The 16426-nt window shown below is 36.2% G+C and overlaps 1 protein-coding gene across 1 annotated transcript in view; it reads right to left on the bottom strand.

Moving 5' to 3' along the window:
- Positions 1-3751: 3751 nt before the first annotated feature.
- LOC114535021 overlaps positions 3752-16426 on the bottom strand; it is a 102182-nt gene continuing 89507 nt past the window's right edge. Inside the window, exons 2-4 of the mRNA XM_028556397.1 lie at positions 11818-11908; positions 9109-9691; positions 3752-4272 (exon numbers count right to left, since the gene is read on the bottom strand). Of these exons, the coding sequence (XP_028412198.1) occupies positions 3752-4272; positions 9109-9670 (1083 nt within the window). The 5' untranslated portion in view covers positions 9671-9691; positions 11818-11908. The remainder of the gene's footprint in view (positions 4273-9108; positions 9692-11817; positions 11909-16426) is intronic.

The raw sequence follows: 16426 nt of genomic DNA, 5'->3' as shown, positions 1-16426 counted from the left end.
TTGGTTGGAACAGATGGTGGAGTCTAAATACATAGTTAACATGATAGCCAGAGGATGACTTTTTATCAATTAGCTGTATACAAGCTGGTATTATACATGAGAAAGAAACCATGTAACAATAAATGCACATAGTGTAAAATGTGATGGCATGTGGATGTAAGATTAAAAGAACTAGAAAACTGAAATTATTATTTATAAATTTAGTAAAATATGTCTCAGCCTTTTAGTCATGTGATATTTGCATTGATAATTTGATATAACATATATTGTTGTATAGGTGCTGTGTATTTTAAATGTGATTGGTTCATTCTTGTCACATGACTTTAAATAAATGCAATTGTTAACTGATTATTCTATTAATAATTCTATAATAATACAATAATTCTAGTTAACTGAAATTCGTTTCAGTGCGTAGTGACTGCCACTGCTTGCTCTGACAAGGAACACCAGCGAAAACCCACCTATAGCATGTCGAAAGAAAACAACCTCTTTACTTGCGGTAAGCAAGAACGCAAGTAGAAAATGCAATTAAGTTTGTGTGTTTTAGTATATATCATGTTCAACTCAAAATATTTCACTTGTCTGTGAGGAAATACTGTCGATTAATAAACTTATACAAATTTCCTTAAGACCATGGCATGCTGAATGATTCTGAAAATCTGGTGACAAATATGCCTACATTTGTTCGACATATTGAAATTTCTAATTAGAAAAGCCCATCTGAATTGTTATAACAGACTATTCAATGTTTTATTGTCGGTTTAAAATTTAAATTGTAAAACATTTGTGGCCATAAACACGATTATGGGTTTCAAGCATTTTGTAATCCTCAGCAAGATATGTCATATATATCCCTTGCTAACTTTTAGCTGGAGATACAATGAATGTGACCATAAAAATACAATGAAAAGTAGCCGACTTTGGTGTTGAATTCTGCCGAATAACAGAGCAATTTTACTTGTCAGTCAAAGCCTCAAAGGACTTGTTAAAATAATTGCACTTTAATTAATTAGTAATAGCTCTGGTAAGTTTATCTCAGCAGGCAGGATAACAAATTTGAAAACAGCGTTTGGGATTAATGAGATCACACACACCACACTGCAAATGTATAGCCTGCTCATGCGAACCAAAGTTCAATCTAATTTATGAAGTAAAGGTTTCCAAATTGATTTCACTGTCACACGAGCTGATGATATTTTGAAAGTTTGAGTTTGGGGTCTGTACAGTACTAAAATTTTAATATATGCATTAACAACACATTTATACACAAAATTCATCAAACAAAACTATAGCAATGTCCATCGCGGTATTTTCGAGTAGGATATCGATTGTAACACGTCCACAGATGGATTTCGTTCGTAGCCAACAAAATTAGAACAATTTATAAAGCATTAATTTCAACTTGCCATTCTAATATAGATCAACAATTCACAATATACTTTAAAAACATCAATATACCCAAGCGATCGGTAACGATATATTGTGCTTTAAAGATAACTAGGTAATGTAGCACACGTATATCGAAATATGAGAGAAAACTGACAAGGAAATCAAGCACATACCTTCGGCAATCTGGTCTTTGGCCCCGATAAATTTTGTAAAAACCGTTTCATCTCTTCTCAAACACTGAGCTAAAGACTCATAAGTGAATATCCTGGTTAAAAGCGACGAATCGAAACCTTCTAGGTCGAGAATATGGTCATTTTGACGGATTTTCTAACTCGATATTAAAAACTTTACTAAAAGAGTTAAAAGGAAGAATCTGAGCACTTTCGTATAAATACTTGGTACCAGCCCACCAGGATTCCGTCCGCGCTTCAAATCACAATAGAGGTCAGTCGTTATGCAGCAGAGGGGCAACCTAATAAAATTGTATGAGGTGGGGAGAGAAGGGCTGCATGCCCCTAGACTGGAAAGAATTCGTGATAGGCTTGGGAATTTGTACCCGAAATTCGCACAAATTTGCTAAAATCGGTGAAATATCGCGTCGTTGGTATTTCAGAGGCCAATCTTGCTGCAGTCACCCCCCTACAAAATTTGCGATCTGTGAGCCCATGTCTCGACGACTAACAAGGTTTGCAAAGATGATTTTTTGATAGATTGTGAACAGATTGGCAACAAAAGTACCACACTCAATTATTTTTGCACGGCACGGCTGAAATGTGCACCCGTGCCCATTTCATCCGTGCCCGGCCTTGGTTTTGGTAGCTTGAGCACTAATAAGATTGAGCACAGGTACCTCATCTTTTGTTTCCTCTGTTTTCTTGAGGGTAATAATGATTCAGCTAAATTATTCAGCCAATCTGGCAACCCTGGTTCTTGGTGTAATTACCTCCAAGATAATATTTCGCCAAGGCCCCAGACAACTTTTACACTCATTGACTGCGCGTTATATAAGAACTTTAACAACAACAGATATAGAAAATTAGAAAATTCAGCAACTGAGTAAAATATGTAATAAGATGGTTAACGATTTACAAATGATTACAAATCTATACAAATTACAATAAATGCTGGCAATAGCCTACGATTAAATATCAAGCAGATATGTACTTGTGTGCACCAGACACTTTCTAAGTCATAATATCCTATTTCAACACTTGATATTAGTTTGTTTACAGATCAATATAGTTGCGTGTTCGTTTATTAAAGACACCACGTTTTATTAGTTAACAAAACAAAGCTCTCCCATTCGTATGTCTTATACAGATATTTCATTCTCATAGAAAATATTCACATCAGCTGGGCCTCCACTCGGGGAATTTATTCACGCGACGCGAACCGGAATCTAAAAACCTGTGATGTGATTGGTCCGCGAAGAAATTCGCCGCGAAAATGTAGGATCTCTTCCTAATTCTTTATCAGTTCGCGAGAATAAATTCTACAAGTGGAGAACGGGATTTAATGGAACTTAGCGCTTGGGAATTAAAAAAATTGCGTATTATTTTCTACAAAATATACTACAAAAACATTTCTAGATTCGAATAATCAGGTCCTGGTTCTGGGCGAGTTAAGGCCTGTTTCAAACGTCGTTCTTCTTTCAAGTGTCGAGCGCATTAAAAATAAAAAAACGACGTTTGAAACACGCCTAAGACATAATTGTTGTGTTGTTTCGTGACCTTCTTTTTCATGAACATCAGATGTCTTGAACATAATATTATTCACATTTTAGACAAGTTTTTACAATTTCCCAGCTCCGCTTCAGACTATAAATATCTTCCTTCCCAGCTAAAAAACGAACGTTCCCTGTAATGTACATAATTCTTGTAGTTCCATTGTAGTTCCAATGTACATTCTTATAGTTCTATTAGGAACGTAGCTAGAACGATAAGTGAGGTGGTGTTTATTCATATACTCAGTTCTACCCGACGGATTTCTATTCTAAGCTATTGCACTTACAAAAGAAATCCGTCGGGCATAACTGAATATATGAATCTTCAACTCCCCCCTAATTATCGTTCTAGTGTTTGACGTCACTGAGTTCCGTTATCTTTCTTTTTCATCAGCATGAAATTTCAGGAACAAAATACAGCTAATATAGTTACCACAATTTCTACCATTATTTTCATAACCAGCACAATTACCATCAGCACCATCGTAGAGACCAGCACCATCACCACCATCATAGATGAGAACTATCACCATCAACATGACTGTAACTACCATAATGAACATCTTAAACAACACCATCATACGACTGGCATTGGTCATAGTTTTTTAGGACTTGTTTCTTGCAGACGTATTCAAAATATCATAACGGACATTTTTCTAAATCGTCGACATCACTCTGTGAAATGCCCAATTCTACCAATGCCTGGGCAATTTTTTTCCACAAAGATTGAAATGTTGAATTGTCAACTCTGGTTGTTGTTACTTGTGCAATAACTTCATTTCTGTAACACTTGATTCTTGTGATATTCGCCTGCGTTGATCTATCAGTATCCGGAGGCATTACACCCCATCCTGATGATGGAAAACCACAAATGTTCCGGAATAGAACTGTAAGTAATGTTATATCAAAAGTTTTGGAATCTGGGTTGCCAGACGAGGGAAACAGTAAATCCCACTGGGAATTATTAATAATTCGAGGTTTTAACTTTTGAAGAGATCTTTTGTTTGCATCCAGTACTCCAGGTAGACTAACAGGTGGATGGATGGTATCAAATTTATTTCTCAAAGCCTCAGTTCCTTTGTCAACCAAAAGTCTACTGAGTCTTGTAAAATTTGCCCTCTCTTGCAGTTCGTCAGAAGCCATGAGATTGGGCGAGGTTACTGTAAAAATGGATATAATAGTACGCAAGTACGTCATTTTTCATCGTGATCGTCCTGAAGCAATAGTGGCCTTAGATAAGTTTTAGTGGGAAAAACAAAAGGATTTGTTATACATAAATTTTCATGAGTTATCAAGTTGATATCAGCGATAATAGCTATATTCTAAAAAAATCCTCGAGTTTGATTAACTAACAGTGAGCCCAATCAGGATTGTAATAAATTATGAAATTCAAACCATAGGTGGGCATTTTGTTCGCGCTGACCGAAAATTGCGGGTTTATTTCTTCTTCAATTTGCATTTTCGCTTCGAAGAACTAAAAATACAGATTTTGGTGCAATATTTTTGCTATTTACTCTCAAGCATGTTCATTAAAAAATCGCTACTGTTATTGAGAAAGAAAAGCAGTTTACGATAAGCTAAAATCGTCGAAATCGGTTACGAAATGGAATGTATTTTCGCTGGCGAAAAATGAAATAATTGCATCTCGACACCAAATACAGGATTTTTGCCACAGCTACAGAGCTAGTTGGATTCAAGCTGATTTTAAAAAATAAGTCACACTTGTTCTTCAAAAAATTAACCTGTCAGTAAAATGTCTCAAAAGGGGTTCCAAAGCTCGATTTTGCGGATGACACAGTTGTCAATATACCTCTACTAACGAATTTCATTGCAATTAATCAACCCATCTAGGGTATCCCCACACCCTGAAATTAGGCTTAAATCAAAGTTTTATCTATAGTCTTTTTATTAGAATTAAGATTCAACATGGGAAAAATGCACCGAAGGGGTAAAATTGGCATTGTATGTGTCCACTGTTTTTGACATGTTTTGTTTGGTATTTTACAAAAACATTTCTAGAAATTACAGAATGTTGAAAAAAACCTAGTCCATTAGCAATGTTTTGGATTCTATGAGGTCTCAAATTTAGAATATTTAACACCAACATTAATATGAGCAGATACCTTCAGCTGAAAAAAGCAAAGGAGGCTAAGTTAGACCAAAAAATGAGTTCTACAAAATGCTCAGATACCACAGGCATATTTTAGACCAAAATTTTAGTAAACACAATAGAATAAGTTAAATTATACCCTGACGAGTGGAAACCAACATTTAACTTTTCTTATTTCATCCTTTTCATTACTCCTAAAAAGTATCGCGCGCATTTTTCGTGGTCCTAAAACTGTTTTTTTTACAAAGGCAGGTGAAAAATCCAACAGAAAAATTTAGTTACAAAGTGTGAGGATAATCAAATTCTTGATCTATTGAGTTATGAATGGATCTCTATATAAATGCAACAATAATTTAAATATGCTATATGTGACACCTCATACAATCCAAAACATTGCTAATGGACCAAGTTTTTTTCAACATTCTATAATTTACATACCTCTTCTTATAATACTCACCAGTATTGTTCAAGCTTTATTTTTCTTCCTGGTGACTTTTTCAAAATACCAAACAAAACATGTCAAAAACAGTGGACACATACAATGCCAATTTTCCCCCCTTGGCGCATTTTTCCCATGTTGAATCTTAATTCTAATAAAAAAACTATAGATAAAACTTTGATTTAATTTACTTTGATTTAATTTAACTTTCGCCTAATTTCAGGGTGTGAGGATACCCTAATTTTCGAGCTATACTTCAATGAAGATGGGTTGATTAATTGCAATGAAATTCGTTAGTAGAGGTATATTGACAACTGTGTCATCCGCAAGATTGAGCTTTGGAACCACTTCTGAGATATTTTACCGACATTTTAATTTAAAATCCTGTATTTGGTGTCGAATTGCAATTATTTCATTTTTCGCCAGCGAAAATACATTCCATTTCGTAACCGATTTCGACGCATTTTAGCTTATCGTAAACCGCTTTTCTTTCTCAATAACGATAGCGAATTTTTAATGAACATGCTTGAGAGTAAATAGCAAAAATATTGCACCAAAATCTGTATTTTTAGTTCTTCGAAGCGAAAATGCAAATTGAAGAAGAAATAAGCCCCCAATTCTCAGTCAGCGCGAACAAAATGCCCACCTGTTAGTCCAACCTCGTTCCCAGGGCCTTTTACCTTGATTCTGGGCTGGGGCAAAATATTATTGGGCAAAATTTTATGATAAATTATGCTTATTCAAAATATCCACGAGATGTGGGTATTTTGAACGGCCGATCCTAAGGCCTTTCCTCTTCTTTCTCGTAAAGTCCCAAAAGGCCCTGGGAACGAGGTTGAAGTAAGTCAAGATGCCTATGCTAGCTGATTATGAAAACTAAGATCGTTGTGGCAGGAGAAACGTTATACACGTCATACACAGACTTGTAGGTACCTAAGCACCTTTTTGAAATACAAAGGTTATAAAAGCATACGCAACCCAGATTTCCAGCTGATCTTGATATAAAAATCAACTAATCAGAAGCCAGGAAATACAAACTTTCTGTCTTAGATAATCAGAACGTTCGTTGATTTTTTTTTCGAACGTTCGTTGATTACCAGACGTTACTCGAGCATGCGCACAACTTACAAAACCACCCAACGTCGACCGTCCATGACATAGAATTTGGACAACTTTGGATTCGCCTATGTTCTACCGGGTTTCGGGTGTAATTCCTAATCTCCGAGCGGAATTAGTACCCTCGCAGGCGCTCCGCGCCCGCTCGGGGATTATATGTTACATGATACCGTAAATCCGTAATATCATGTAATTATAATTATAATAGCGTGTTATGCTTTAATATTATAACTATACATATATTATATATTCTATGAATTTAGTAAACTTCGACTTGTACAACGCACTGTATTGCGTAGGAGAAATGACTTGTAGTTTTAGGTCTCTCCCAAGCCAAGCCTATAAAATCTGAGCACAGCCAGAAAATAGGGACACACAAACTGAAGAGAGACAAAAAGGCTAAATCTATAAAGCCATACACCAGACGATGCTAATTTAAGCCGACAACATCAAATAATAGGTTACCCGAAAATGTGTTTTATCATGGCATTAACCCACAATTAGCGTTCTCATCCATTATTATCAAATATGGATTTCCAACTATAGAGCTATTCGCCGTCCAATTAAGTCACCAGTCAAGGTATCGAGCTACACTGTTCTCAGTTTTTGTTCGTTTTCACCGTTGAGCGTAACATATACCTGTAGTGTTTTGATAAACTCTTTAATACCTATATATATATTCGAAGTAAATTACAACGTAAGCGCGATAGGCGCGCGAGTATCACACGCGCAAGTCAAAGTGTGGGCTGCCTATGATAAAAGTTGCAGTAAGCTATTAAATATATGGAGATCGGTGGCCAAAGAAAGCGTTATAGCGCGCAGGGGTGCGCAGTGGTTTTAAGGAAGGAAGCTTCTGGCAGAAAATGAATTAAACATGGCGACATGCTTGATGTATATAAGGCGATATTTGAAGTATTTGAAAGTCAGGTATTCGGTTCTTTCGGCAGAAGTTCTTTGCTTGCATGAGAACAGCCCTCCAAAAAAGTAATTCTTCGAAGAAACTGGCGTAGATCATCATCATCATAGAGTCCGCCACAAACGCGAATATTTGCTTACCTTTACAGAATGAATGCATGTGCGCGCATAATTTACTGGAGAAATGCACGAGAAATAAACACTTCAGTGCCTTGACAACGGCACAAAGAATGTCTGTTCAACTTTTATTATTATTTTAAGTAAGGAAACCAGTATAGTATATTATGTGTTTTCAGCAAGCATGCAACATTGCATAATCTTTAGCCCCAATCATAACATTCCTTTTGCTTATTTTTGTTAAATTAATAATGACCTAATTAATGCTTCTGGTAAAAATGCTTTTTTGATCTTCGATTAGCAAAAATTGTTCCGTATTTTCATTTGGACTGTCCCAGTACTCCAAAATTTCATCACGTTTGGATGCCATTTCATTTCTTCTCTGACTGCATATTCTTTAAATGTTCGTTGAAGCTCAACCCCCTGTATAAAATAAACTAATACTAAATATTCTTTACAATATGAAGTATTACCCAAATATTCTGAGTTCATAAACACAAACTAACCTCTGGTGTCAATGGATGTTTTCCAAAACCAAGCTTTTCTGAATTACTGACTGATTTACTTGATGTCTCCTAATAAACCTCACATTCAGCTGTATCATGAGTGGCTAGAAAATATATGTTAGCATTGCTTAAGCTTAATCATAAACAGTCATATAAAATATAAACATATACTTAAATGCTGTTGACTCTTACTCTTAAAAAGTTGTTTAAAGGATGCATTAAAATATATCATCAGAACTTAATTCTCCTATTGCAGAACATATTCATACATTTTAACAGAAAAGATGTCGACATCATTCAGGATTAAAAACTGCTGCCTTTGGCTGGTATTTTATAAATATGCAAAATAGTGCGCAAAAATATACAATAGATGAATGTCAGTTTTTGTCTTTTTAGAATCCCTTATTACATTTTAGCGTACGTTTTCCCAACCAGGAAAACATTATTTGATTTAATTGAAATTATAGAATAGAGGACATCTGTGACATTCCACAAAGCCAATACACGATAATTGGCTAATCGGATATTCAAAAATAGCCGTATTAATATAAAGAAAAACAAAACGGTAGCATTAAATACCTTCATGTGGTGACTTTCTTCCGGCGCGTCCATAGTTGTTAGAAATTTTCATCAAAGTACAGAAAAAAGCACTTTAAAATCACATTTGCCAGAAATCGACACAATTTGCCAGAAACACCCCCGCGCGCTCACGCTTTCTTGGCCACTGATCTCTGTATAGTAGCTGAGTACTGCTGCTGCCGCCTGGGTACGAATTAATTTTGTTTATACTTACCATTTTTTTCATCATATTCTCTTAGTGAATCACTGGAACATTCTAATTCTTCAGGTTCTAACGGACATTTTTCTAAATCGTCGACATCACTCGGTGGAATGCCCAATTCTAACAATGCCTGGGCAATTTTTTTCCACAAAGATTGAAATGTTGAATTGTCAACTCTGGTTGTTTTTACTTGTGCAATAACTTCATTTCTGTAACACTTGATTCTTGTGATATTCGCCTGTGTTGATCTATCAGTATCCGGAGGCATTACACTCCATCCTGTTGATGGAAAACCACAAATGTTCCGGAATAGAACTGTAAGTAATGTGACATCAAAGGTTTTTGAATCTGGTGGGTTGCCAGACGGAGGAAACAGTAAATCCCACTGGGAATTATTAATAACTCGAGGTTTTAACTTTTGAAGAGATGTTTTGTTTGTAGCCAGTACTCCAGGTAGACTAACAGGTGGATGGATGGTATCAAATGTATTTCTCAAAGCCTCAGTTCCTTTGTCAACTAAAAGTCTACTGAGTCTTGCAAAATTTGCTTTTTCTTGCAGATCATCAGAAGCCATGGCATTAGATAGGGTTTATTACTGTAAGCAAAATGGTTCTACTAATTATATAGGTTACACCAAGAAAAAGAATGGGATGGAGTAGATTTTCACATATTTTTCACATAAGTCGCAAGGATATTGTTAAACGAAGGAGATTTTCACATAAGTCGCAAGGATATTGTTAAACGAAGGGATTTCTTGTGAAAATAATTTTGTGAAGAGATATTTGTTTCAGGAGTAACCTTTCTGACTTGCTACCACCCATATGACAAACTCACATGAGCTTAATTTTAGAATTTCCATAAACAGTTCGTCTGTCTTATTTGTGTGCGGAAATGAGATTTATCTTGATATTATAAATTTTGAAAGCCTGTTCTCATTTATAGACATGGTATGATCTAAATGTATTTTGATGCCAAATAATTTCTGAAAATATCTCTTAATTGTGTTTAAGATTTATTAAGGTTTTTTTTATAAATTCCATTTAGTGCAAGCGAAAATTTTGAAACGCTGTTTCAGCCGACTCTCGATAATCTATTTTTACGAATAACACTTCATCCCATAAAACACCATAATAACACTTCATAAAACATTTCTCTTCTCAGACTAATGGCTGTGCTTCCTCAGCATGTAACCAGTTAAGCTGGATTATTATATTTTCGTAAGTCTATGCAGTACTATCAGGCGCTCGAGTCTGTTAAAATATATAAGAATCGAGTTTGTTAAAATAAAACTGTATTTAGTCTCAGAAAAACTAATCTGCCTTATTTGCTGTTTAGTGTTTGATAATTGTCATGTTTCAGCCCCTGAGCCTCGCAATCGCGTTATACTGTTAATATTCGAAGAACGTAATGACGTCACAGCTCTGTACTATACCACTCAATAGAATACAATAGACACTCATACTGTTAATATTCGAAGAACGTAATGACGTCACAGCTCTGTACTATACCACTCAATAGAATACAATAGACACTCATACTGTTAATATTCGAAGAACATAATGACGTCATAGCTCTGTACTATGCCACTCAATAGAATACAATAGACACTCATACTGTTAATATTCGAAGAACGTAATGACGTCACAGCTCTGTGCTATGCCACTCAATAGAATACAATAGACACTCATACTGTTAATATTCGAAGAACGTAATGACGTCACAGCTCCGTACTATGCCACTCAATAGAATACAATAGACACTCATACTGTTAATATTCGAAGAACGTAATGACGTCAGAGCTCTGTACTGTGCCACTCAATAAAATACAATAGACACTCATACTGTTAAAATTCGAAGAACGTAATGACGTCACAGCTCTGTACTATGCCACTCAATAGAATACAATAGACACTCATACTGTTAATATTCGAAGAACGTAATGACGTCACAGCTCTGTACTGTGCCACTCAATAGAATACAATAGACACTCATACTGTTAAAATTCGAAGAACGTAATGACGTCACAGCTCTGTACTATGCCACTCAATAGAATACAATAGACACTCATACTGTTAATATTCGAAGAACGTAATGACGTCACAGCTCTGTACTGTGCCACTCAATAGAATACAATAGACACTCATACTGTTAAAATTCGAAGAACGTAATGACGTCACAGCTCTGTACTATGCCACTCAATAGAATACAATAGACACTCATACTGTTAATATTCGAAGAACGTAATGACGTCACAGCTCTGTATTATGCCACTCAATAGAATACAATAGACACTCGTACTGTTAATATTCGAAGAACGTAATGACGTCACAGCTCTGTACTATGCCACTCAATAGAATACAATAGACACTCATACTGTTAATATTCGAAGGACGTAATGACGTCACAGCTCTGTACTGTGCCACTCAATAGAATACAATAGACACTCATACTGTTAATATTCGAAGAACGTAATGACGTCACAGCTCTGTACTGTGCCACTCAATAGAATACAATAGACACTCGTACTGTTAATATTCGAAGAACGTAATGACGTCACAGCTCTGTACTATGCCACTCAATAGAATACAATAGACACTCATACTGTTAATATTCGAAGAACGTAATGACGTCATAGCTCTGTACTATGCCACTCAATAGAATACAATAGACACTCATGTTGTTAATATTCGAAGAAAGTAACCAACACTGACACAAACGTACCTTCTCAAATCTTCAAAGCGACGATTCCACTACATGGTCAAAATTCTCAGGAAGGATAACGGACAGATGGACTGAAATGTAGATTTAAAACCTGGAAAGAAAAAATTCTGATTGTAACTTTAACCCACCCAATCAGCGGCTAGAATGTCATGTGAGTGTCACGTGGGATGCGTATTTATAATGGTAATTGTACTGAGTGGAGTGCTGATGCGTCATTACAAAAATCTCACGACCACGAAGCGGGAGACCATATTTATATTTCAGATCGTATACAAACCCTCAATTTTGTTTGATAGAATGAATATTATTATTACTGTTTACTAAAACAAATCACTTCGCAGCCCTAAAGCTGAAATACACATGATTTTCGCAAATAAATAAAAAGTAGGTATCATTAAGAATGTATCTATAATTTATAGCAAACATTCTAATAACTAGTTTAAACTGTGGTTATATAAAAACTAACTATACATTCTGTTCGGTCATAGAATAAAAAACATTAAAATTTAGCATCATTCTTAATTCTAAGATTTGTTATAATATAAGTTTTCTTAGATCTGTTGTCGTTGCATCTTGGAATCATGAAACAGATTTGATTTTTAAGGTTGTAAGTTTGTGGATATTTCGCAGATAAATAACATAACGTGGAAAACCCACTCATCTCATTATTTCTCGTTCTCCCAAACTCTTACGCGTGTTTCTATAACTGTATACATCACAGAAACATCACAGAACTTTACTCCCGTATATATAACTAACATCATCTGTTTCAGCCTCGTATCGTGGCCATTTAAGGACATTTGAAGACAAAACTAAATACCGACATTTTCTAATAAGAATAATAACTTCTTATTAACCGAGCGCGAGGTCTTTACCGAGAAATATCGGACCGAGGTCTTTTTGAACAGACCGAGCTCGAATTAAGAGCGAAGTTTGTACAAAAAGATCGAAGTCCGATAATCCTCGGTAAAGACCGAGAAAGCGAGGTTAATAAAAAGGTTATTATATGGCATAAGGCATGTATTTGCACTTGAAACAAACAAGAAATACATGAATTCGTATTAGTAGCCTGGTACGCATGTGATAAAAAGAAAAACAAAATATTTCTATTATTGAATTATTTAGTTTACCTAAACTGTCTGGAGACGTCTTATTCATTTCAAAAGCAATTATATACGTCATCAGTCTACGTCACTACGGAGTACCATGAGAAGCACGCGCTCGCTTTCCTACCCATTGTACACCGCGGCGTGAACACGCTTTCTTAGCCGCAACATCAAATTTCTTCATCGCTGAGGATTTGTTAAACAGCAACTACGCATCCTTCAAGCTTACTGTTCTAGCAAGACTTATATCGCTTGGTTATGTGAGTAAGGTAGAGTAATTTAGTAATGGTTTATTATAGTTAGTCCTTTTCAGGCTTTATTTCAAAATCTAGCTTTTCGCGGGATAGTCGGATAACACAAATTATTATATACACAAGCGCCAGATATTAGCTACTAGACAGATATTAGCTCATTTCTGTCCTTAATACTCAATTTCCTACCTATGTATCATACCAACCTGACCCAGGTGCAATCGCGGTAGATGCATTCAAAATTAACCTGGCTAAATTCCAGTTCTATGCCTTCCCTCCATTTAGTGTCATGGCCGCATTACTGCAAAAAATCCAAGAGGAAGGAGGTACGGGGGTAGTGATAGTGCCAGACTGGCCAACACAACCCTGGTACGCCAAAGCCATGCAAATGTGAAGACAACCCTCTGCACGCGTGGGTCCGGGGAGAAACCTGTTGAAATTACCCCGCCAACCTCGGGAGTTACACCCCCTACACAAGTCGCTGGTGCTGCTAGTCTGCCACTTATCCGGCAACAGCTAATTGCCCAAGGGTTATCGGATGCAACAGTTAATATTATAATAGCTTCATGGCGCCAGGCAACAGGGAAACAATACCAGTGTTATCTTTTAAAATCGATTAGACTTTGCAAAAACAATGATATAAATATGGAACGAGCCAACATGCAGGATGGGCTCGAATTTCTTACATTCTTATACAAACAAGAAGTAGGCTACAGTGTCATTAACACAGCGCGGTCTGCACTATCTGCAGTGATAACTCCAAATAGCGAGCGAACGTTTGGCGAACACCCTTTGGTGAGCCGATTTCTCAAAGATATATTCGAGCTTAAACCATCCCTCCCCCAATACTCGATCGTATGGGAGGTGGGCACAGTTCTTAAATACATGCAGTACCTGCCTGCCATGGAGAAGCTACCTCTATTAATATTGACGAAAAAACTAACTTTATTGGCTCTTTTAACTGCACAACGATGCCAAACCTTATCTTTAAACCTCGATTTCATGCAGGAAACTGATGATGGAATTATTTTTACAATACGCGAGAAACTAAAAACCACGAAGGCGGGAAAACACCTCCCGCCTATCAAGGTTAAAAGCTATTCCGAGGACATCCGCCTCTGCCCTGAAGCCCATATTAAACACTATATTATTAAAACTAAACCTATGAGAGCTGATTCCAAATTGCTACTAAGTTACGTCAAATCATTTAAACCGGTTACAAATTCCACAATTGGTCGTTGGGTCAAACGTGTCCTCAAAGGCTCAGGCATCGACATAAACAATTTCTCAGCTCACAGTAGCCGGACAGCGTCCTCGTCTTACGGATTCCTATCTGGGTTGTCCCTTAAGGACGTACTTAAAGCTGGCGGTTGGACAAATGTAGAAACATTTGCCAAACATTATAATAAACCAATCGTCGCCAATTTTGGAAACAGCATACTTAATCACTTTAATAGCGAGGACAACAATGATCGCGAATGACTTATATATCTTGTATAGCTCTGATAATAAACTATTAAGACGGTGTATCAAACACTGAGATGGTTGGGATTCACTTTCATCTTGCAACCAGCTGACCCTCACATCTTTCAATTCTCATGCTACTCCGTAGTGACGTAGACTGATGACGTATATAATTTGAAAATTAAACGAAACTTAGCTACCTGTAAGTTGAAGTTTGATTTGAATTATATAACGTCATCAGTCCTGAACGAAGGAGTAACATGTCCTCCCTTCATTGTGGAGAGTTGTCCCTCCCGATACTTCTTCGTTCCGTGTAAGAATCAGCGAGTTGGCTGTCTTTAAAATATGGCTAGGAAAGCGAGCGTGTGCTTCTCATGTTACTCTTTCGCTCAGGACTGATGACGTTGTATAATTCAAATCAAACTTCAACTTACAGATAAGTCTCGTTTAATTTTTAAATTAAATTTTCTCTTGAGCATTTCGATTCCTGCCAGAGAACCGATAGTTGACTCATTTTTCCATCAACTGTTACTGGCTTGAATTTGAAGTGTGTACAATTCCACTCGAAAATAAGACCCTTTAAAACCTCTAGAATTTACCTGCATCGAGTGAAGTGCCAAAAATCATAATTAATTTAAAACTGCCATGCACCTTTCTGTGCGAGTTTCATGTAGTTATGGAATTTGTATTTTTAGGGGGTCATTTTCATTAGCAGAAAGTTCATATTATTGATTTCATTGTAAAAAATGGTCGATTATAGTATATAAAATAAACATTTCGCTTCTGGGAATGTTGAGTTAGTTAATCCCGAATTATTGTATATATATAGAAGATAGATTCAGGGTCTTAGATATAAATAAATAAAATGAGTATTATGGCGATAACCTGAAATATCTTAGAATAGCAGGTTTAAAAGAAGCGAGGAATGTTTTTCCAGTATCAGTATCACACAAGACCACAACGCGACGAAGCGCTGTGCAGTGCCAGGCATTTAATAATGCAAGTTTATTCAATACGACGCCACAGCGCTGTTCTGCACCTACATGCACATACAACCAAACATGTCTACTTTACGGTGTTGTTGATAAATCATTTATAATCACAAACGTACTAGTTCAAAATTTAGAATGTGATAATCTACATGCATGGTCAAAACCATATGTTGTGACTATAGAGACGCATCATCCGTCTGTTATTATAAATACAGGGTATTAACCAGAAAACAGCTCTTGTACACGCGCTTTTTGCCACATAAATATTTTCCAGGATATTTTCTCGTTTTCGATGCACTTAAGTAAGGCGTGATTTTGTTTATGTTCGACATATTCGTCTACGAGAGTCTTAAACTGTAGTCTGAAAATTTGTTGCATCATATAACATCATATCATCGATAACATCATATTATTCTGGCGATAAGTTAACAATTTTAGGTTTACGTGCGCATGAAAAAGGCTTAAAGCTGTTCACACTGTATTGGATTACCATCAGGTCAAATTTTGAAGCTCATGAGAAACAGCGGTGTTTTCTAATATCTGAGCCCTGAGTAAATATACCAAATCTATCAAATTAATAAGCATTTACTAATAATCGTTGCTTCATACGTATAATGTATGTACTGCACGTATACATATATACGTATAATTATATATGTCAATAGTTGTAATATGTTTTCGTTGCTGATCAGGCTTCTCTCATTGCGGGCTATTCTTAGCCCAGAGCCAGGCGTTGTTTTGACTTTTTATTTTCTATTGGCCCATTTTTATCACGTGTTTTTCCCCCTTACAAAAC

The sequence above is a fragment of the Dendronephthya gigantea genome, unplaced genomic scaffold, assembly GCF_004324835.1.
Source record: "Dendronephthya gigantea isolate DGI-Jeju-01 unplaced genomic scaffold, DenGig_1.0 000109F, whole genome shotgun sequence".
Classification (NCBI taxonomy): domain Eukaryota; kingdom Metazoa; phylum Cnidaria; class Anthozoa; order Malacalcyonacea; family Nephtheidae; genus Dendronephthya; species Dendronephthya gigantea.
The sequence above is the reverse complement of the archived record's forward strand: the minus strand, read 5'-3'. Positions and strand labels throughout refer to the sequence as shown.